At 40.8% G+C, this 21,861-nt stretch overlaps 1 protein-coding gene across 2 annotated transcripts in view; it reads left to right on the forward strand.

Moving 5' to 3' along the window:
- CNTN3 (contactin 3) overlaps positions 1–21,861 on the forward strand; it is a 245,037-nt gene that overhangs the window by 204,059 nt on the left and 19,117 nt on the right. The window contains exons 13-18 of one of the 2 annotated variants that reach the window (XM_059075925.2): positions 3,083–3,200; positions 4,047–4,205; positions 4,305–4,454; positions 6,365–6,435; positions 7,396–7,630; positions 10,326–10,441. In XM_059075925.2, the coding sequence (XP_058931908.1) occupies positions 3,083–3,200; positions 4,047–4,205; positions 4,305–4,454; positions 6,365–6,435; positions 7,396–7,630; positions 10,326–10,441 (849 nt within the window). The remainder of the gene's footprint in view (positions 1–3,082; positions 3,201–4,046; positions 4,206–4,304; positions 4,455–6,364; positions 6,436–7,395; positions 7,631–10,325; positions 10,442–21,861) is intronic. The other variant, XM_059075926.2, reaches the window with a different exon arrangement.

A 21,861-nucleotide genomic window follows, 5' to 3' on the forward strand; every position in this document is an offset into this window, starting at 1 on the left:
TTTTTTTTTTTTTTTTTTTTTTTTTTTCGGTATGCGGGCCTCTCACTGTTGTGGCCTCTCCCGCTGCAGAGCACAGGCTCCGGACGCATAGGCTCAGCGGCCATGGCTCACGGGCTTAGTTGCTCCGCGGCATGTGGGATCTTCCCGGACCAGGGCACGAACCCGTGTCTCCTGCATCGGCAGGCGGATTCTCAACCACTGCGCCACCAGGGAAGCCCTCCATCGTATCTTAATAAGAAATTATAGAATGTTCTAATTAATTGCACTTTTATTATTAAACGTTTAATTCTTGTGAAAGAAACTGGAGTTTAGAATAACAGCCATGTTATTTGACCTTTTCACTGATGGTCCTATTTATAGTGGAACGTTTAGAGCTATAGTTGTACATTATAACAACGGCACCTTGAGAGTCATTATGTTCTGCCAAAAAATACACAAATTATAAGTGTGTAGCCCAGTGAATTTTCACAAAATGAACACATTCGGGTGACCAACGATGAAATTAGGAAGCAACATGAACCCTATTCCAGAAGTCCCTGTGATGTCTCGCTGCAGTACTAAATATCCCTCCAAAGATAGTCACAGTCTAGATGTATGGTATGATAGATTAGTATCATTGTACTCCTTTCTCTCTAATTTATGTCTTTTATGTTGAGACTTAGCTATGTCAGTCTATATAGTTATAGTTCATTGATTTTCATGGTCTAATAGTATTTCCTTAAATGAGTGTTCCACTACTTACTAAGCTACTTTTTGTGACGGACACTAGGTTGTTTCCATTCTTTAGCTATTATGGTTAGTACTGCCACAAACGTTCTTATAAATGTCTTGATGAACATACACACACATCTCTCTGAAGTATGTATTACTTAGGAATGGAATTGCCAGATTATGGGTATATCCTGCCTTAGTGTATATATATATATACACACACATATATATATATATACTAGTATATATATATAGTATACTATATAGTATATATACTATAGTATATAGTATACTATATAGTATATATACTATATAGTATATATAGTATATATATATATATATATATATATCCCTGACTTGGGTTTACATCCTAGAGAGCAGAGGTCATGTATAACACACTTCTCTAACCTCGAGTGAATCTAGTATGGCAAGCATTTCGATGAACTTTTGTTAAGATGAATCTTGACTCTTCATATTGCTCCATTAAAAGACAATAGATAGGGTGAGAGAGAGAAAAAGCACTAGAAGAGGAACAATATAAATATAGTCTACAGAGAAAGACAAAAATTAAGTACAGGATCCTTAGTTTTTGCTACATTTTATTTTTCATTTATGTATTCATCCACTCAGTTTCATGTTAGTGCTGAAAAAAGAAATCAATGGTTCCTACCGTGTACGTGTTTATTGCTTCCGTTTTCACTCTACAGTGTAAAATACAATTAAAAATTATATTTCCCTTCATGGTGAGCCTAACTATATTTCTTCAGGAAGATGGTTTGGTTATTACACAAGCTAGCTAAGTTATATGTCTCTTTACCCATCAATACCAAAGTGAACAAAAATGACAAACCCAACATCAATCTCTTTTTTTACTCCTTCAAGAAAGAAAATGAGCTTATGTGTCTAAAAGCTGTATTCATGTGTCTGAGGACAAAAAGACAGTGCTACTTCCAATTCTCTTTTTTAACACAACTGCTTTCAAAATAAGCAAATAATCACAGGGAAGAATAACAACTTACCCCAATGCCTTGATGGAATTTAATCGTAACAGTTCTTACTTCACTGAAAATAAGAGATTCCTATAGAAATGATAATCAACCTCCTGTGAGTATATAGAGCTCATAAAATTTAAAGAGTTTCTAAAGGTCAGCAAGCATTGAAGGCTTTGTCCCGGGGATAAATTTCTAAGTAACCCTGAGGAGAAAGAGAGAGGGAGGGAAAGGAAAAGGTTTAACCTGATGAAAGTAAAATGTGTAAACTCAACAGTTTCTGGATTATCATTTAATTACAGCCATCAATCAGCTCACATCTGCCTTTTCCCGATACTCAAGAAATCCAGGCTAAAGCCATACAGTCCAACCAACGGAGAATACATAGCGCATTAAGAATCCTAAGGATAGGAAGCAATATTTAAGAAACTACCTGATAGGAGATCTTAGGAAATTACCTAAAAGCAGGATAGTGGAAACCATCTTTCAACAAATACTGGGAAAACCCAAGAGTAAAATTAGCCTTTTAATTAATAAGACAAACTACTTATTGCGTCCTCTTCCATACCAGTTTAGAGATTTTTCCATTAAGTGGTCCTTTTCAAAGGGCTTTGCTTTCCAAATCGTTTATTTCAATCCATACTTTTACTAATGCATGAAACTGGCTTGCAGTTACTCATTTTACGAACTTGTTTTTACATTCTTTTAAAACAAGGACGATTTGAAGTTGAGCTTTTAGAAATACATTTGCTTCATTAATTGGCACTGGGGAATGCCAGCCTATGTCTTTATGGGCAGCTATTATTTTTTGGTTAAAAATGTTTTAATTTCTTCTTACTGAGGGGTTCATACTGACTGTCCCTAAATTCTGGAGTGAAGGAATTAAACAGCATTAGGCTTTTTAAGCTTCAAAGTGTTCAGAAAAGTGTTTCAACCATGGTAATCCCCTTGTCGTGCTGCCTTTATCTCCCACCACATACCTAAATGCTTCCGTCTTCTTCTCAGGCAGATAATTGCAAAGAGGATGGAACCAGAGAAAAGAGTTGAGCTGGTGCTGAGCAGTGGATATAAAAAGAAGTGTCACCCTAGTGAAAGTATATAGACTCTGAGACTGTAATCTCTGCTCTTATTTATCTTTGAAACCATAAATGCCCAGGGGAAAACTTGTTTATTTAGCTACAGAAATCTATGTCTGCAATCATGTATGGTTTTTAACCTGTTTTTATTTCCATACTTTCCATCGTAGCAATCTTCTGTCTTGGAACCACCTAGGTTTTCTCTCTAAATATGGGTTTTATTCCAGTGGTGTTGTTGGCCATAGCCTTCGAGAGTCTCTGTGTTTTCACGCTAACAATATGTTCATTACCTGTTTTTTCCAACAGAGTTCGTCAGGCGATTTAATGATCAGAAACATTCAGTTGAAACACAGTGGGAAATATGTTTGTATGGTGCAGACAGGGGTGGACAGTGTTTCATCTGCCGCTGACCTCATAGTAAGAGGTAAACATTAATGGCTCTGTGTGCTGCTTTAATTTCGCATCTTAACTAAGCCTTTCTCACTGAAAAACCATGATGAGATAGCACATGAACATGTGAGTTATATAATATTGATTTGATCCTCCTGCTCAAATAGACCAAAAGATGTGAGAATAAGGATGGGTGCTAATTCAAAGAAATAAAAATCTCAACTCTGTCATTCCAATAGCTCTCACTGTAGTAAGCATTCCACAGCTGCTGCCAAGCTGATGTGTTTTTGAGCATGTCATTAATTCAGCAATAGTGTTTAATATGAAAGAGAGTAGTGATTGTGTGTGTGTGTGTGTGTGTGTGTGTGTGTGTGTGTCTACTTCCAAAATAAAACACAAGATCATCTAGGATGCCTGAGAAAATTTGCCAGTCTGAGCTACTGTCCAAAGTACTGATTTGCTACTGAGCTGAAAAATGACCCAGAGTGCATGGTAGAATAAAACAACTCTAGATTACAAACTGGGAATGTCCCAGAAGATTAAAGAAAATGTTTTCGCGCCCAAAGTAAAGGATATTGAATTTGAAACAGTGCAGGAATCCTGCTGAATAGAGGACTCAAAAAGCAGGTTTCATTTGCAGTTGTGGAGTATTATGCCTTTGGAATTCATGGCTCAAAATGCAGATTTAATATCTAACAACACGAATGTGAAAGAAGAAAAAGTGGAAGTTTTGTTGCCAGGTAAATGTCCTTTTTCCCTAAGTGCTTTCGAAATTGGGATCTGTTGAAGGGATTCAAGTGCTATGGGGCATGTTCTTCACATTGGTAGAAGAGAATGACGTTTATGGAACTGCTAAATATTGTTTGCATTTTTGCCTTAGGTTCACCTGGACCACCAGAAGACGTAAAGGTAGATGAAATTACAGATACAACAGCCCAACTCTCTTGGAAAGAAGGTACAGACAACCACAGCCCAGTTATATCCTATTCTGTCCAGGCACGGACCCCTTTCTCCGTGGGTTGGCAGACGGCCACAACAGGTAAAGGGGGAGAGGCAAATGCCACCGGTACATATGAATGGATTTCAGGTCAACCCTAAGACGTGCAGACATTTACCTCTCTGAAATATTCCTTTGTAGTGCCTGAGGTCATTGATGGGAAAACACACACAGCTACGGTAGTCGAGTTAAATCCATGGGTGGAATATGAATTTCGGGTTGTAGCCAGTAACAAAATCGGAGGTGGAGAACCCAGTTTACCCTCAGAAAAAGTAAGAACTGAGGAGGCAGGTTAGTGTTTTTGTTTTCTGAGTCATGGCTTCATAGGTTTTTCTGGGTGTGTATTTCCACTTCTCTTGCACTTGATCTCCAGCCTCGATAATGCATTGTCGCAATTATCTGAACTATCTAACGGCAGACTGGCCATATGGCATTTGTCCAAAGACACGTGTAAGTGATTCTGATGTAGTGTGACATTTGCAAGAGTTCAGTCCATCGTCAGCATTCATTAGTGCATGTAGAGTGAATATGTTTTTGTCACTTAAGGTTATAATTAGTATCTGATATAGTCACCCTGTTAACAGGGGAAGTGCTGTTTTCATTTATAACAAGCATTGACAAATTGGTAGGATAATGACTTCTGGGGGTTCAGCTGCTGGAAAATCTCATTCTGCCACCAAGCTTAAGCGATTGATGAATAGGTATATTTTGGCCCCTTGAGTATTAAATTAAGAGAGAATTATTGTTAAAATTTTCCCTGTGGGGCAACTATTAATATTAACCATAAGACTCTTTTTATAATGCTAAAAATAGCCTAACATTGAAACTGCAAAGTAGAAAGTGTACATGGTATCACGTTATTGAGGCATCAGAGAGGATTTAAGACATTCCTTTTCAGAGTCTGTAGTATTAATTAAGGCTAACTAAAATTATGTTTGAAATACAGCCAATATATCACTTTGGAACAAAGCCAAGATAGAAGCCATGGAATACATTTCAATAATTTTAATGACGCTCTTTTACACGGAGCAGTGCATATAATGTTTATGCGAGGTATTGTGGGAAATCAGGGAGCCATGTCCGTCTTGGTGCTCAGTTCATTGATTCACACAGCACATAGGCAGGACGTACCTGCTGTGCACTGAGCCCTTTCCAGGTACAGTGGGTACAGCTCTGAACACAGCCAAGACCACCTTCAGGGAACTCATGTTCTAGGTGTGTCAGGGGATTTACGAAGCGTAAATTTCTCAGCATAAAAGCCTGTGTGAGGTTCATAAAGATTGTCTCATAACAGGATTTGAGGATTTAAGTATGGGCCATCTTTATATAGAGCCAATGTTGTTCTGAGAACTAAATCTGTACTTGAAATAGTCCCAAGTTAAATTTTCATGCTCACGTGGATGGACCCAAAGATTATCATACCAAGTGAAGTCAAGTCAGACAGAGAAAGACAAATATCATACGATATCACTTATATGTGGACTCTGAAAAAATAACGATACACATGAACTTATTTACAAAACAGAAATAGACTCACAGACATAGAAAACAAACTTATGGCTACCAAAGGGGGAAGGAGAAGGGCAGGATAATTTAGGAGTTTGGGATTAACAGGTACACACGACTATATATAAAATAGGTAAACAACCAGGACCTACTGTATAGCACAGGGAACTATATTCAATATCTTGTAATAACCTATAAGGGAAAAGACTCTGAAAAAGAATATATATGTGTGTGTGTATATATATGTATATATATATATAAAACTGAATCACTTTGCTGTACACCTGAACAATTGTAAATCAACTATACCTCAATTTAAAAATTAGCTTTGAAACTGGGGGAAAAAAATGTCCGTACGGGATTCATTTATCATCATCCCTGATGAATCCTTCACACTGAGTCATTGTTTTCTTACTGTTTGAGATATTTTGAATCTCTAATAATTTTATGTAAAATAAAGCATGTGATGATCTCCCTCAAAGATATATATATACACATATATATGCACACACATATATACACACATATAATTGCGTATATACACCCACATGTGCACGTGCACACACACACACACACACGTAATGTGCTAATGATCAAATTCTTTTAAGTATTAAAAGTAAACAACATTGAGTCATCTTTCAGGTCAATATTACCAGATGCTAGCCGGGTTTCAGTCTTTCTTTCCAACCTTTCAGTGCCGGAAGTGCCTCCTTCAGACGCCAGTGGAGGAGGTGGGAGCCGGTCTGAACTGGTGATCACCTGGGATGTAAGTGTCTGCACAGCGCCTGCCCCTCAGGGTGACGCTTTCCCCACACTCGTGGCATCCTGGCTGGTGCTAGTGGTGGTGGCTGGAACTAGTAGCCAATATCTTTGAGTGTTCACTCTGTGTTAATCATTGTTCCTAGCATTTTGCATCTTTTTTTCATTTTATCCTCGCAAGATTTTTTAGGTGAAAGCACTAAGGCCTAGGGATGTTAAATAATTTGCCCGAGATCATCTGGCTGGTAAACGTAGGGGTGAGAGTCTAGTCCTGGCTGTTTACTCTGGAGCAGCACCTCTGGAGCTGCTCCCCCGCTGGTGATGCACACGCCACTTCTCCAGCCCGTGCTGCTTCCTAGCCATTCTCTCAGCCTTTGCTTTAAGTCATAAATAGGAAAAATATTAATTAACAAAGTCAGAAGGCACTAGAATGAATGGTCTACATTATTTGAAGATGTGGATGGGAAAATAAGAAGTCAAGAGATTATGGAGTGTCAATAGGAATTTTTGACATGATACAAATACAGCTTTGAGTTTAATATATTGTTTTTCTTTCCTTTTTTAAAGTTTTACTCTTTTGCTCTGAATTATCATGTCAATGTGTAGTTTTTTTCTGTAAAATCAACATTATGGATGAGATGATTTTTATTTGATTTAGAGATGCAGTATTTCAACTGAAAGTATATCTTTATTATTCGGAACTCAAATTGGGGCTGCAAGAGGCTCAAAAATCTGAATAATTTAGGAAAATTCCAGTTAGTTATCTGATGGCTATGAAAGAGTGGCCTATGTTTATTTAAAAGCAGCTGACCGTCCCCCTGACCTTTTTCTCCTTTTTTAATCCAACCACTGAATACAATGTAGATTATTATTTGATGGCTTTTACAAAAGACTCAGCATTATAGCTGCATTTATTTTTGCCTTGCTCTCGTGTGAAAGCGTGAGCTAATATGCCTTTCCTTTATAGCCAGTCCCTGAAGAACTGCAGAATGGTGAAGGTTTTGGATACGTTGTTGCTTTCCGCCCTGTTGGAGTAACCAACTGGATCCAGACAGTGGTCACTTCTCCTGACACCCCACGATATGTCTTTAGAAATGAAAGCATCCTGCCATTTTCACTGTATGAAGTTAAAGTGGGCGTCTATAATAACAAAGGGGAAGGACCATTTAGCCCAGTGACAACAGTGTTCTCTGCAGAAGAAGGTATGCAAAGGCTGTGATTAGACAGATGGTCTTCAACTTCATGATTTTTCGACTTTACAGTGGTGTGAAGTGAGACACATTTCAGTAGAAATTGTACTTCGAGTTTCAAATTTTAATCTTTTTCTGGGCCAGTGATATGGAGTAAAATAATCTCTCAGGATACTGGGCAGCAGTAGCTACAGCTCCTAGTCAGCCAGACGACCACAAGGGTACACAATGGATATGCTTAAAATTATTCTGTACCATGCAACCGTTCTATTTTTCACTTTCAGTACAGTAGTCAATAAATTACAGGAGATACTCAACACTTTATTATAAAATAGGCCTTGTATTAGATGATTTTGCCCAACTGTAGGCTAGTGTAAGTGTTCAGAGCCTGTTTAAGGTAGGCTAGGCTCAGCTTTGCTGTTTGCTACATTAGGTACATTAAATGCATTTTCGACTTAGGATATTTGCAAATTAAGATGTGTTTATTGAGATGTAACCCTATCATAAGCCAAGGAAGATCTGTATGTCGGTTCCACACTTAATCAACCAATTGTGCTCCAAAAACCCATTTGGAAGTTCTTTGTGACTTCAGATATATTTCTTGAAAAGGAGAATGATTGAAGTCACAGTTACTAGTCCAGGTAATAAAGATCAACCATGCCTACCTGAAGTGTGAGACTCAATGGACAGTTAGAGGGGGTAATAATTAGTTAAAAATCTGCTTATGAGGAATACATTGAGTTCCAGTCTGTGGAGCAGGGAGCCACACAGCCTTCTACAGCTTTCTTTGGGAGGTAAGATTAAGATATTCTTTTTGAAGTGCCCTAGTCTGAAGATTTATAGTGGTTCCCAGACCTGAGAAAGAGGTTTTAGGAGGATGGAGAGGAAGGACCAGAAGTCTGAAACTGGGGAGGTATGGGATATGCAGGCTTGAGGATGGGTTTCACCAGTTCTAGTCCGTATAGATTCACACATATTCCACTCTGGACGCACTCCCTTTCTCTGCCTTTCTGTCCCAGAGAGTAATAGTAAAAATAGTAGTAATGTTGGGAGAATCCTATGAAATTGCCATTTTATAGGTCAAAAGCAGCTGAATATTGGCTCTCTCGTGCGGTTCTAGCTAGTTAGAATGGCAGGAGCTAACATGCATTGGATGCTATCAGCCAGACGTTACCTAATTTGAATTTTCCAAGGAGGAATGACAAGTAGGTACTATTGTTATTTCCCACTTACACAGGAGAAAACGGAAGCTTGATGAAAGGAATTAACGAACTTGCCAAAATCCATACAGACCCATTGAGCTAGTATTTTAACCCCGGGCCTTTGCTCTTGAGTAGTTTGAGCTCATGAAATACGATTTCCCAGTATCTCCTCTATCGTCCAAGCCTTACAGTAAGTTGAGAAAGCGGGTCCACAGTTGTCATTCCTCAAAACAGTCAGGAGGCTCAATTTTTCGTCATCCTGTCAACCTCCTATTTTTGTTCTCTCTTTTCCCACTGAGTTCTGAGAGAAAAAGGGAACAGGATTTTTAAATTTTTTGCAAAACCAAGAGCTTTTATATTCATAGCCAGACCCCATCTCCAAGAGTTGCTGAGAAGGATTATCAGTACAAGAGCAGGTCAGGGGTCTGAGGGGTGATGGCAATTAAATTAACCAGGGAGTTTGGGTAGACGGGGTTGGAGGCGGGCGGCAGCTGGGAAGGAGGGACGGCCAGAGCCTTTTACTATCTTCTTGCCTCATGCACTTTCCTTCTCCTGTTTCCATTCTTGCCACCACTGATGATTTGGTTAAAGGTCTTTCTGTTCCAAATGTCAGAAACTGATCTGACTTGCCTTTAAAAAAAGCAGGGATTTATTGGAAATATACTCGCACCTTTCACCGAATCAAAGAGAGAGGTAAATAGCAAACCTCATGAAGAGCCTTAATCAGAGAAGCTCTGGGCCCTCAGAAACCTAGGGCTTCTCTAGGGCACCAGGGCTGGATTGATTGGCCTCAAGTCTTCCTCATTTTTTCCAAAGCACATTTCAAATTCTCAAGAGAAAAAAGTCGAATAGGCCCATCCTTGGACCAGGGGTCGATCTCAGTATGCATCAGCCGTGGCCAGGGAGCAGGATCCTTTAACGTAGAAATGGATATTGGGGGAGGACGCATCTCTGTTCAGAGCTCCTAAGAGGAAAGAATCGCAGTGAGATCCATGAAGCCCCAAGAGTTCTCCATTACAAAGGGGATTTCTTCCTGTGTATTAAGCTCTGTGTGTGCTTATCTCCTCCAGAAGAGTACAGGATCTCATTTAACTTTGCCCCTCTTGTGGGCCTGGCTAGACAAGGCACTCAGTAAATGCTTATTGAATAAATGAACTCTGTAGACCTTGACCTCTATTTGGAAAAACAAAAAATAACATAAAATAAATAGCCCTTGTGGGCATAGGATTTCCCATAGAGACTGTGGGACGGAGAGGAGAGAAGTAACGATGGGGAGGAAAGTAGGATACCAAGAAGGGAGTGCCAGAGAGGGAGCAAGTTGCTCTGGATATTCAGCAAGGAAAAGTCTGTGGCTGTGATGCTATCTCTTGCTAAGAAATGGAAAGTGACCAAGACATGGTTCATGTTTTCAAATATTTTTACAGAATATTTTACATGTTCAAATATGTTAAAATGCTTTTTTTAAAAAAGTAAGAACTTCAATATATTTTTCTGTTCCCAAATAGAGCCTACAGCAGCTCCATCTCAAGTTTGTGCAAATAGCTTGTCTTCCTCAGAAATTGAAGTTTCTTGGCACGCTGTTCCTTGGAAGTTGAGCAATGGACACTTACTCGGCTATGAGGTAATGTCTTTTAAAATTACTTAGCTCGTGTAAGTATGTTGCCGTGCTGCCTTGTCTGCTTTCATCTCAAAGTCTTCTTAACAGTGACATCTTAGCTAAAGTCTGACTTTTGTTCCATTTTATCACCGTATGGTTCTGTGTGACTATCAACGGATATTGACTAACTCAACCAGTTGAATGGAAGGGATGGTTAGTTGAGGAATAAAAGAAGAAAAAATAAGAAAATGAAAGGAAATCATGTATCCTGTGGGCCTAATCTTTAGCTAGTTTGGTTAAAAAATAAGAGTGAGATCAAAACATAGTATTTAAGTTCACTGGGTATATCTGCTAATAGCTCTTCCAGTGCTTTGTCTTATTTTCTTGGTGGCCTTGCTACTTCTAGGCTCTAGAGAAGTCAGCCTTGTAGAGTGTAATTCTTGCCTTCAAATAATTGCCTTTGGTGAAACAAGATGAAAGGTCTGAAACGGCATGACCCAAGACCACGTGTAATGAAGTTCAGAATAGGCCACACAGAAAGTGTTTGAGGGATGAGTGACCTTGAAAGGCTTCTTAAGGGTAGTAAGGTTGCACAGGACTTTAAAGAAAATAATAAGTAAACGTAGAGAAAGTGGAAACATTCCAGACTGAGCATGGCACATTGGAAGAGTGGAAGGAGTAGAGGGCCACCTGCAGAAGGTGGTTCCTGTAGGGCAGGTGACGGTAGGAGGGCCCAGGTCACAGACGGCTCTGAACGTGAAGAAGAACCATTCTGGACTGGGCTCCATGTTTAGGAGGGAGCAATTAGAGAAAAGTGGGAGCAGGTGAGCTGAGAGCTGACAAGATAAAAGGCGAAGTCTTAAGAAGGTTTCTGTGACGATGACACTGTGGTAGCCACAGCTGTGATTTCATCCCGACCCACAGCCGTCTTCTTAGCAAGCTTCCCGCATGCTTCTAATTCCTGATTCAGTGGCAGGTTTCCATGCACGTGTTTGCAGTACAGGACCGTGTACCCTGCCACTTGCCAACATAACCTCAGTGACTGCACAAGGGTGGCCACTCAGCTGCTCAAAGGCAGCCGACCCACGGACAGTTAAGCTGAGCTAGTCAGATTCTTGTTTGAGGTATTGAAGCAAGCAGCACAGAGGTTGCGTTTAGTGAGCGTAATGCAGTGATATGTCAAATTTAGGACCCAGTTCAGACTTTGCAAGTGAAAGGCCATGGGCAGATAGGACAGAACTGATTTACAGAGATGAGATGGTGCAGACATGCTTTCATGCAGCGCTAAAGAATGGAGGAGACAAGGACCCATGGAGCTTAAAGAGCAAAAGAGAAGAGCTCTTTGACAATTGTCCAGTTCTTGAGTTGGCTGTTTTCTTTCTCATAATGTCACCTTGGCCTCCTTTTCAGCCGGCTCCCTTTCCATTTGAACTTGAGAGAGTTCCTGGTCCTTGTAACGAAACAAGCAGCGACTTGAATAAATTAAAGATAAAGTAGAGGAAGGATTGGCTAGAGCAGTGATGCTCAAAGGATGCACCATGGGCCACCTTCACCACAATTACCTAAATTTTTGCTGAAGATGAGCCCCCAGAATCCTCCCTGGGCCCACTGAACCCAAACATCTAGGGGTGGGTGTTGTGAATGTGCATTTTTAGTACATACCCATAGAGAAACATCTTCCTGCACATGTATGTGTAGGAAGCCCTGGTCTTGACACAGAGGCGCTGGTCTTGACAGAGACCCTGATCACAGACAGAGCTGTCCAGACTTAAGGAAACTGAAGTGATACTGAAGAAGCAAAACGCCACATAAATACAGCAGAGCAACTTGATCAGCATCTTAAAGGAAGCCAAGAACACTTGGGTGGAAAATTCCTTTAATTCCCTGACGGTGAGTAGAAGCAGTGAAAGATCGTGGGCAACCAGTAGTAGCCCCCCAGTGATTAGAGAAATGGCATTGACAGGAATGGTACGTGGGATGGAAGGAACACAGACGTAAAGGAGCATAATCCTGAGGTCAGAGCTGTGCCAGGTTGCAACTCCGCCACTCACTGTGCTGGAAAGGTTACATAAATTCTGTGAGCCTCATTTTCCTCGCCTGCAAAATGGGAACGATGGGCCTAACCTAATTAGGATTTTGAGGGGATTGAATGAGATTAGGCACCTGTGCTTCTCACAGTTTCTGGCTCATAATAATAAGCAATGAATAAGTGTGAGCCATGTCCCAGAAGAATTTTTCAGATATCAATTTATAGATTTCTCCCCAGTAACTAGTCTCAAGCAGTTCTTCCACTCCAAGCTCTTTTGCCTCGTGAGAGTTTGTGACGGCTCTCCAGATGGGGTTGCCTGTGAAATCCCTTCCTTCCTCGCTTTGTTTCCAAAGCTCAGGCCTTTAAGGAGATTACTTCCTGTATCCTAGAGGGAGAAGAGAGAGATCATGGCACAGAGGAAAAAATACAAGAGAAACTTCAGGTGACCTTGGAGGAAACGAAGATCTGAGGCTTACAAAATCTTGTGGGTCCCACAGCTTTCTACCTGGCAGTGCCCAGGTTGGTGGCCAGATCACAGAAGGGAACAGCTGTGCTTCCCACCCTCTGCAAGGACTTCTTATTCCCCAAGCGTGGCACAACTGCTGGGCCTAAAGAGATCAGACCAATGTAACAGCAAGTTGTGTTGGCCAGGCTTTGGGAAGGGAGCCCCAGGAGTGACTGAAGTCGAATATTCCATCAGCTGAGCAGGATATGAAATTCAGTGTTAAATCAAATTTACTTAAAGAAAATTAACGAGTGCATTTTGCATCCCTCCAACGGCAGACTGAAGTACACAAAACGGTACGATAGGATCATCAGTTCTGACCTGGTTGTAGCTTGTGAAGTAGTTAAGAGAAATAAGCAAGAGACTATATATAAATGGGCTTTGTGGGCTTCCAAGCACCACAGGCATGTTACCAGTCACGGGCGATCGTTTTGACAGCTTGGGGGCAGGTAGATGCTGATTTTTAGAATATATCAGTTTAAGCTGATCCTGAGTCATCCAGACATGCATACTCTCTAAGAAAGTAGAATTATACCCCTGTGGCTCAGGTGAGGAAAGAGAGGTTGATTGAACAAGAGAGGAAACCAAAGAATCCAAGTAGTGCCACTGTAGTATCTCATGAAGTCCACACCATTTTTGAATTAGACAAACCTGCCTTCAGATCCACTGGGACAGAATATAAGCTCCACCAGCGACAGGGGATTCTGCCTGTTTGGTCCCTGATGTATCCCAAGTGCCAAGAGTTGTATGTGGCACACAGGAGGCAGGCAAAAAATCCATGTTGATTGAATAAATGCCATTTTGGCTCCATTATCTTACTGCTCTCTGGCTTTGAGCACATTACGAATGCTCTCCAAGGCCCAGTTAAAACAGTAAATAACTCTCAGCATCACTGGAGAAACTTTAAGTGAGATAAAGCAGCCATTGTGAAAATGGCCCAAAGAGACTTTGGGAGCTTCTCCTTTTCTGTTTTGAATATTAGGCATTGGAAAAAGATTTCATTGAAAGGGGAAATTGGAAAACCAGTGAAGTAATACAGAAACACTCAGCACAATCTGAGTATGGGACTCGATGCTGTTGTTTGTGTTGCTGCTGGTGTTGCTGTTAGGTGGGGGGCAAAAAGATGAGGGGCGATGAGCATATGGGACTTTGCTCGAAATTAATGATGACATCTTGCCTATCTATGTAAAGAGTAGCACATTTAACATCCAGATGCAGCCTGAATACAGTATTGAAAGGAAAGAACTAGTGAAAGTTTGTTCCCCCAAGTGCTTGGTATGTATGAAAAGAAACAAGCTCAGGAAAAGGTATATTAATTGAGGCAACTTAAGAAATAACTTATATAATTATGCCAAGATAAAAATATGTATTTTCATAGTCTCAATAATGATTTAAACAGTAATCTGGAAGAATAAATGACTTAGCACAGTATTTAACTATCAGGCGTGTGGCTAACTTTCTGGGTTGCGGTTTCCCCAGCGTGGCTTTACCATTGTTAATAGCCCCTGCTTCCCTCTCGTCTCATCAGGCGCCACATGGCGTGCTGAGCACACGTCATCGTGAGCATCTAGGCTCATTTGCTTTCTGATTTGACCAAGTAGTCACGAGGAGCTAGCTCATTTCCCCGGGCTCCAGTTTATTTCATCTTCTAAGCCACAACACTCAGGCTCAGATCTTTTCTTGTGCCCTTTGCACAGGAACAAGAGATACGTACAGACAAGATAAAGAGGATGCAGATGATTTAAGTTCATGGGTAGTGGGTGCCTGAGGAACAAAAGCTCCAAAGTTCTAGTTTGGTATATACGGTCCACTTCTTTAAAGTCATTTTGTGTCTTGAGAAGACAAAATTGGGAGAATGACCTTGATAAGTGATGGAAACAAAAATCTATACTTGTGAAATACTACAGGTAAGCGTATTTGTGGAACTGTTGCAGGAGGGGGACCCCTTCCAGGGCCTGAGAGTGGGCTCTTGTTTAACACTCAGAAATGAAGTGTCTGGGGAGACACATGTGCTGACAAAAGCAAAAGACTTTATTGGGAAGGGGCTCCCGGGCGGAGAGCAGCAGGGTCAGGGAAGCCAGGAGACCTGCCCTGCCCACGTGGCTCGCAGTCTCGGGTTTTATGGGAATGGGGTTAGTTTGGGGCTTACCTCTGGCCAGTCACTTTGACTCGGGGTCCTTCCTGGTGGCGCGTGCATCGCTCGGCCAAGATGGACTCCAGCAAGAAGGATTCTGGGAAGTCGGCAGGACATCTGGGCTGGCGTCTCCTCTTTCCTTGTGACCTTTCCCGAATTCTTCTGGTTGGTGGTAGCTTGTTAGTTTTGCATTCCTTACCAGGACCTCCTGTTGAAGATAACTCATACAAGTGGTCACTGTGGTGCCTGGCCAGGGCGGGCCGTTTCAGTCAGTGTTTCCCCGGGAGGGGGGCCGAGGGGAAGTTGTAGATTTTTTTAAAATGTTTGGCAGCGAAATAGAACTTGGGTGGGGAGGGAGGGGAACATAGTAGATTTATTTTTTTTAATGTGTAACAGGGGAACATAACTAAAAATGTGTACAGAAGGCCACACTAAAACTTCACTGATACCTCTATCCTACCTCCTGTTCTAAACAGCTGTACAGAATGTGTTTAGTTCCTAACATTTTAATTAGAATGGAAAAAGATGTCAAGTATTTGAATACTTTTCTGAGAATATGAAAATTCTACTGGAAGAAACAAAGACATATGGAGAGAGTCTAATTCCTTACTGTCAGGCAGAGAATTAACTTCACTCTAGAACGAGTCACATGTACGTAGGAAAATTGGATAGAGACAATTCAGGCCCATTTAAATAAACAGGAAGGCAGCAAAAATGAATTGAGTAAATAAAATGCAGACTTTCTGGAGGTGGTGGAAGGATTTGTTGTGCTGGGGAGAGCAGTAAGTTTGTGTGTGAGTGAGAGCCACCCAAACAAATCTGGGTTTGTTATTAGGCAAATATAGTCCCTACCAGACTGTTGGCTCAGCACTGAGGGATCCAGGAGAGTAAATATCCCAGCCTCTCTCTCCTCCCACCGGCCCGTCTCCTGGCTTCTCTGTTTCTGAATTCAGGTTCGCTGCTCTCCTCTCAAAAGCCAGTACTCAAGAGACAAGTGCCGGTAGGAACAGAAAAGTCGCTTTATTCAGGAGGCCAGCAAACTGGGAAGATGGTGAACTTGTGTCCAAAAACCAACTCTGAAGATTCTGCTCGACCATGAAAGTTTTTAAAGGGAGAACCATTTGGGGAGGATTTCAGGGTCTTCATTTATCTTTCACTGTGTGCAGACTTTCTTCTGATTGGTTGGTGGTGAGGTCAACAGGGCTGTGCTCCAGGAAGCTTGTGCTCAGGCTCAAGTTACCATCCTCCACCTGGGCGGGGGCCTTAGTTCCTGCAGAAGAACTCAAAGGTATTGTTACGTATATTCCTTGAGGCGGAAGCAGGACCCTGCGCCTCCACTCCCACCCCAAGCACTATTATTTCTTGCCCGCTTCTCCTTTGTTTCTGTACTCCCTCCCTTCCCCGATAAGCAGTTATTTGAATCTGCCCTTTGGAACTCAGGGTAGGTCACGGAGGCTAAATGAAGCCTATTTCCTGCAAACAAGAAACAGGGTATACAGAAAGGATTTGTACTGGGAGGGCCGTACAGGGTCCTGCTCCATTTCCTCTCCATCCAGTGAGAAGCCAGAGGGTCAGGGAGCTTGGTGTGTAATTCACATAGGTCAGCCCTCCAGGGACTGAGAGCTAAGTAAAGAAGAGTAGGAGATAGATCTGGATTTGTCTTCTAAAACCTGTCGAATGCATTTGCCTGCCTGATGTTTATTGAAATGTGTTTCGTCTAGCAGCTAAGATGAAATATTTGTCTTCCTGAAAATCTATAAGTATACACAGAATTATTTCAGTCTATTCTGACTAAATACCTGTACTTTAATGGCTAAACAAGGTGCCATTTTTCAATATATTATTTTTATAAACTGCATTTTATTTTAAGGTTAAGTGAAATCTCTGATGCTGTGATATGAAGGACTCCTCACATCAGGGACATTAGTTTTTGGAATAACCAAATTACTTGCAGAAATAGAGATAGCATTTTAAATCCTGACATTCCTCAAGTTTGTTTCTGTTTACTTACCGAGATAAAAATATATTAGCTTGTGAAAGGGTATTATGGTTCTGAAGAAAAAATTATTATCAAGAAATTGGAGTCCCAGTGTTTTATAGGCACATAGAATATTAGGACTTGAGTAACTAGCTTGGTGAATTAAGGAAAAAAAAAAAAATCTTCCTCTCTGCTCTATCCACAAAACAATTCTGACACCAAAAATGTGGGGTTTTTTCTCTACACCAACCAGTTCTCTGACACCAGCTGGGTGTCCTAAAATTCAATTCAATTTTGACCCTCTGTACCTAGAGTTAGCTTCAGATCCTACAAGTTGAGGGTTCAGTCCCACGAGACTGCCCTGCCCCATCTCCACACACACACAAACATCAGGTGCCAGTCACAAGTCCAGCCCTCCTCTGATCAACGGAGGGGTTCCCACAACCCCCTCCTTGGGTTTGATAACTTGCTAGAACGGCTCACAAAACTCAGGAAAGCACTCTACTTACCATTATCCATTTATTGTAAAGGATACAACTCAGCAACAGCCAAATGGAAGAGGTGTGTAGGGCAAGGTATGTGGGAAGGGGCACAGAGCTTCCATGCCCTCTCCGTGCCCTCCACTCTCCCCGCACCTCAGTGTGTTCACTTACTTGGAAGCCCTTCAAACCTCTTCAGTTAGGTTTTTCTTAATGGAGGCTTCCCCGCATAGGAACGATTGATTAAATCATTGACCATTAGTTAACCAAATTAAATCAATCTCCAGCCTTGTGTCAGGAGGTGGGCCTCAAAGTTCCAACCCTCTAAGCACAAGGTTGGTTACCCTGGCAACCAGTCTCCATCCCGAAGGTACCCAGGAGCCCGCTGCCACCAGATGTCTCATTAGCATACAAAAGACACTTACCACTTCTGAGATTCCACGGTCTGGGGGGAGCTGTGTGCAGAGACCAAATACATATTTCTTATGTGTCTCTGTGGTGGGAAGGAGGGAGGCATGTTTAAACTGCCTGTGTTTAAGTCATTCAAGAATTCACCAGTATTGGGTACTTAGTGTGTACAAGCTTTGACCCAAGCAGCAGAGCTATGGCGATGACCAAGACAAACCTGCCTCCAAAACATGATTCCACCTTAGCATTCGCCCCTCCTGCTGTCTTCTGTGCCAAGGGATGCAGTCGCTGGCACTGGCGCACACTCGCGCTGGCAAACCGAGGCAGGGTGACCCGCCACCCTGGAGAGATGGAGAGAGTGGCCTATGTCTCTCAGGCTGGGTGATGAAAAAATATTGAGAGCCACAATTCAGTCTTAATCACCTTCTCCTCTGGAGTGGATTTACCTTTTATTTTTCCTCCCTCTGAACTCAGAGTGAATCTACAACATGAAACTATCTGCATTTCTTCGGTTCTGGAAAATTCTGAGACATTTTCTCTTTTATTGTTGCCTTTTCCTTAACCTCTCCTTCTGGAACTCTGGTTGGAAAATTTCATTCATCCTCAGTGTTTCTTAACTTGGCTTTCATAATTTTTCTTTCCTTCTCCGTGTTCTGGATTTATTCATTCTGTCTTCTACCTTCCAGTCTTCAGCTCAATCCTAGCACTGATTTCTTTTTTACTATTGTATTTTTCAGGCGTCAGAATTCTACTTGATATTTTTTAGATTCGCCCCATCTTTTTTCTTCGTCTCCTATTCTTGCATTATAAATTTAGTCCCTTCTTTGGTAAATTTGAACATTTTAAATATACTTATTTTAAGATCCATGTCACCTAAACGTATAATAGCCAGTCCCCTGTGGTCCTGTCTGCTGACTTTCTTTCTTGTTAGCAGGGTTCCTCATGTGCTTTGTAATATTTCTCTCTCTGCTCATCTTTTGTAGATGCTGCCTTCATGTTCTGTCAATGTTATACTAACTCTTTGCTGCACAATTACATTTTCAGAGTTTGTTCCTTCAGCCTGGACACGTTTCCTTTCTTTATTCCTGTATTGTGGTTGTGCCTATAAAATCCAAATTAGTGTGGAGTTATATTCTGTCCTCTCAAGTGTAGAGCTTTTACCATTTAAACCCAGAACACAAATGAGAGGAAAAATGGCATCTTTTCTTCTTGGCTTTTTCCTCTATTAAAACAAAAACAAAAACTATCCTCATATAAATATTTTTGAACAAAATTTTATAGAACATAACTGATTTATTAGTTACATAATAAAAAATATCTATCCTTGTATAAATATTTTTGAACAAAATTTTTATAGAACATAACTGCTTATTACTTGGAAATATATATGTCACTGCTTTATTTATTTATTTATTAATTTGCAATACACGGGCCTCTCACTGTTGTGGCCTCTCCGGTTGCAGAGCACAGGCTCCGGACACGCAGGCTCAGCGGCCATGGCTCACGGGCCCAGCCGCTCCGCGGCATGTGGGATCTTCCCAGACCGGGGCACGAACCCGCGTCCTCTGCATCGGCAGGCGGACTCTCAACCACTGCGCCACCACGGAAGCCCCCTGCTTTATTTCTTTATGCTTTAGTTATATGCATATTTATTCAACTTTTAAAATAAAGCTGTTTAAGAAGATTATATAATAAATTCGAACTAATATCATGCTCAATTTAGGCACGAATTTTCTCTGTGATTAAACATTTCTAATACCTGTCAGAAACTGATATTTAAAAATAAATCTCTCATTCTGATACATGGAGATTGGTTAAAGTACTTCAGAAACAAACTGCTATCAAGAACTTTCAAGCACCTTCTATGACCTGATTTATCAAAGACAATCCATATGCCAATTGAAAATTATTTTTATTTCTTCTTTAAATCAGTCTCCTAAGGAATGATTTCTTAGGCAACTTATACTGAAGTAATTTGAACACAGAAAGAGTGGTACACAGATGGAAACCTAACAAGAGGCCAATGTGTATCACAGGATGATCTTGATTGAGTTACTTGACTTCTCCCTGCCTTTGCCGTTCCATGTGTTGAGTGACAATTATTAAAGCTCATAATTGTGTGATCTTTTTCCCAATCTATGCTATATCCTAGGCCTCAAGTTTTCAGGCTGACTACAGTGTTTTATTATAATTATCGATTATGTGTCATTCTTAGTTTAATAACTAGACAATGCTTTAAAGAGCAGGGAGCGTGTGATCATTGTGGAGTCATCTAAACCTAAGCAATACCTCCGTTGTTTACAGTTGGTGAATTTAGAATATATGTGAGTTTTCGGTATCCATTAACAATTTGCTGGGTGTGGCTTTATAAAAGACAGTTTGGCATGTTATCTTTAATTAATGAATAAACTCTCTATGTGGTTTTCTCTGATAATGGTAAATGGTATCTGTCATACATGTGGATGTTTTATATTAGATGCTTTAAAGCTGTAGGAGGTGCATATTCAATTTAGTCCTAATTATTTGGGTTTACGTCCTCCTTTCAAGGTTTTTCTGAAAACTAATAACTTCTTTCCAGGGAAAATGCACCTATACACATACATGAGCCCAGCATTTTGCATGAATTTAAGGGGGCCTTGATATCAATATAAATATACATGCATAATATACACACATATATACATGCACGTATATTGGGAAAATATTGATCTGGCATGATATTAATATGCTAATTTGGGATCATTATTGAAAAACCTGCGATTTTATATTTTGCTGCTAATCTTTTTTAAAGAAATAATTTTATAGTTGCTCATTTTTTAAAAGTAACTTTAGGTGTATTTTTCACAGAGGCCTGAAATGGGTTTACCCTATGCAACCCATAAACACGTTTTGTTTAGCCCACAGACAAACGGGGCCAACTCTAAATTTGGGACATTTCACATTAAAATCAGGATTTTTGCTTTCTTTTAAAAAAAGACCTGTAAACACTGGGTCCATCTTCCCCCCATCGACCAGAGCTGCGCAGAGGCTCCATTACGAAGATGGAACATGCGTATCTCCTTTGCCACAGTTCCCACACGTCTCTACTGCCTTCATGACTTTGATGGCTGAGCATCGATTGCCGTTTTCATTGTGCTCAAGCAGCCGTTTACTTACAGAAATTATAAAAATGGTTTCCTGTTTTCATATTTTGCTATCGAAGTAGAAAAATGAAAGTCAAACCAAAAGGTCAAAGACTGCAAGAAAAACAGGAAAGTGCCTATTTCTTTCTTTTTTTAAAAAAAATAAATTTATTTATTTAATTTATTTATTTTTGGCTGTGTTGGGTCTTCGTTGCTGTGCGCAGGCTTTCTCTACTTGCGGTAAGCAGGCTTCTCATTGCAGTGGCTTCTCTTGCTGTGGAGCACAGGCTCTAGGCTCCCGGGCTTCAGTAGTTGTGGCACGTGGGCTCAGTAGTTGTGGTGCACGGGCTTAGTTGCTCCGCGGCATGTGGGAATGTTCCCGGACCAGGGCTCAAACCCGCGTCCCCTGCATTGGCAGACGGATTTTTAACCACTGCGCCATCAGGGGAGCCCCAAGTGCCTGTTTCTTTAGGAAAGTAAAAAATATGTACTCAGTCTGCTTTATGTATTTGTGTTAAGTGTCCAGCCCCTGCTTTAGATGGTCAGATGGTGATATCTGGTCTCAGCACGAGGAATAGTTGCACTTTTCATGAGCCACTTGTTTGGTGGTTTTGTTGCTGTTTTTATTTTATGAAGGATCCAAACTGTCTAGCAAAGCATAGCAGGACTTTATAGCATAAATTGGAGTTCACTGGGGAACATGTCTTATTATTGTATTTTTCTACTTTTATTTCTTTATTTTATCAAATACTCTCAAAACATTTTTATATTTTTATACTGTAAATGTAT

The sequence above is a fragment of the Kogia breviceps genome, chromosome 10 (genome assembly GCF_026419965.1).
Source record: "Kogia breviceps isolate mKogBre1 chromosome 10, mKogBre1 haplotype 1, whole genome shotgun sequence".
In the NCBI taxonomy this organism is placed as follows: Eukaryota; Metazoa; Chordata; class Mammalia; order Artiodactyla; family Physeteridae; genus Kogia; species Kogia breviceps.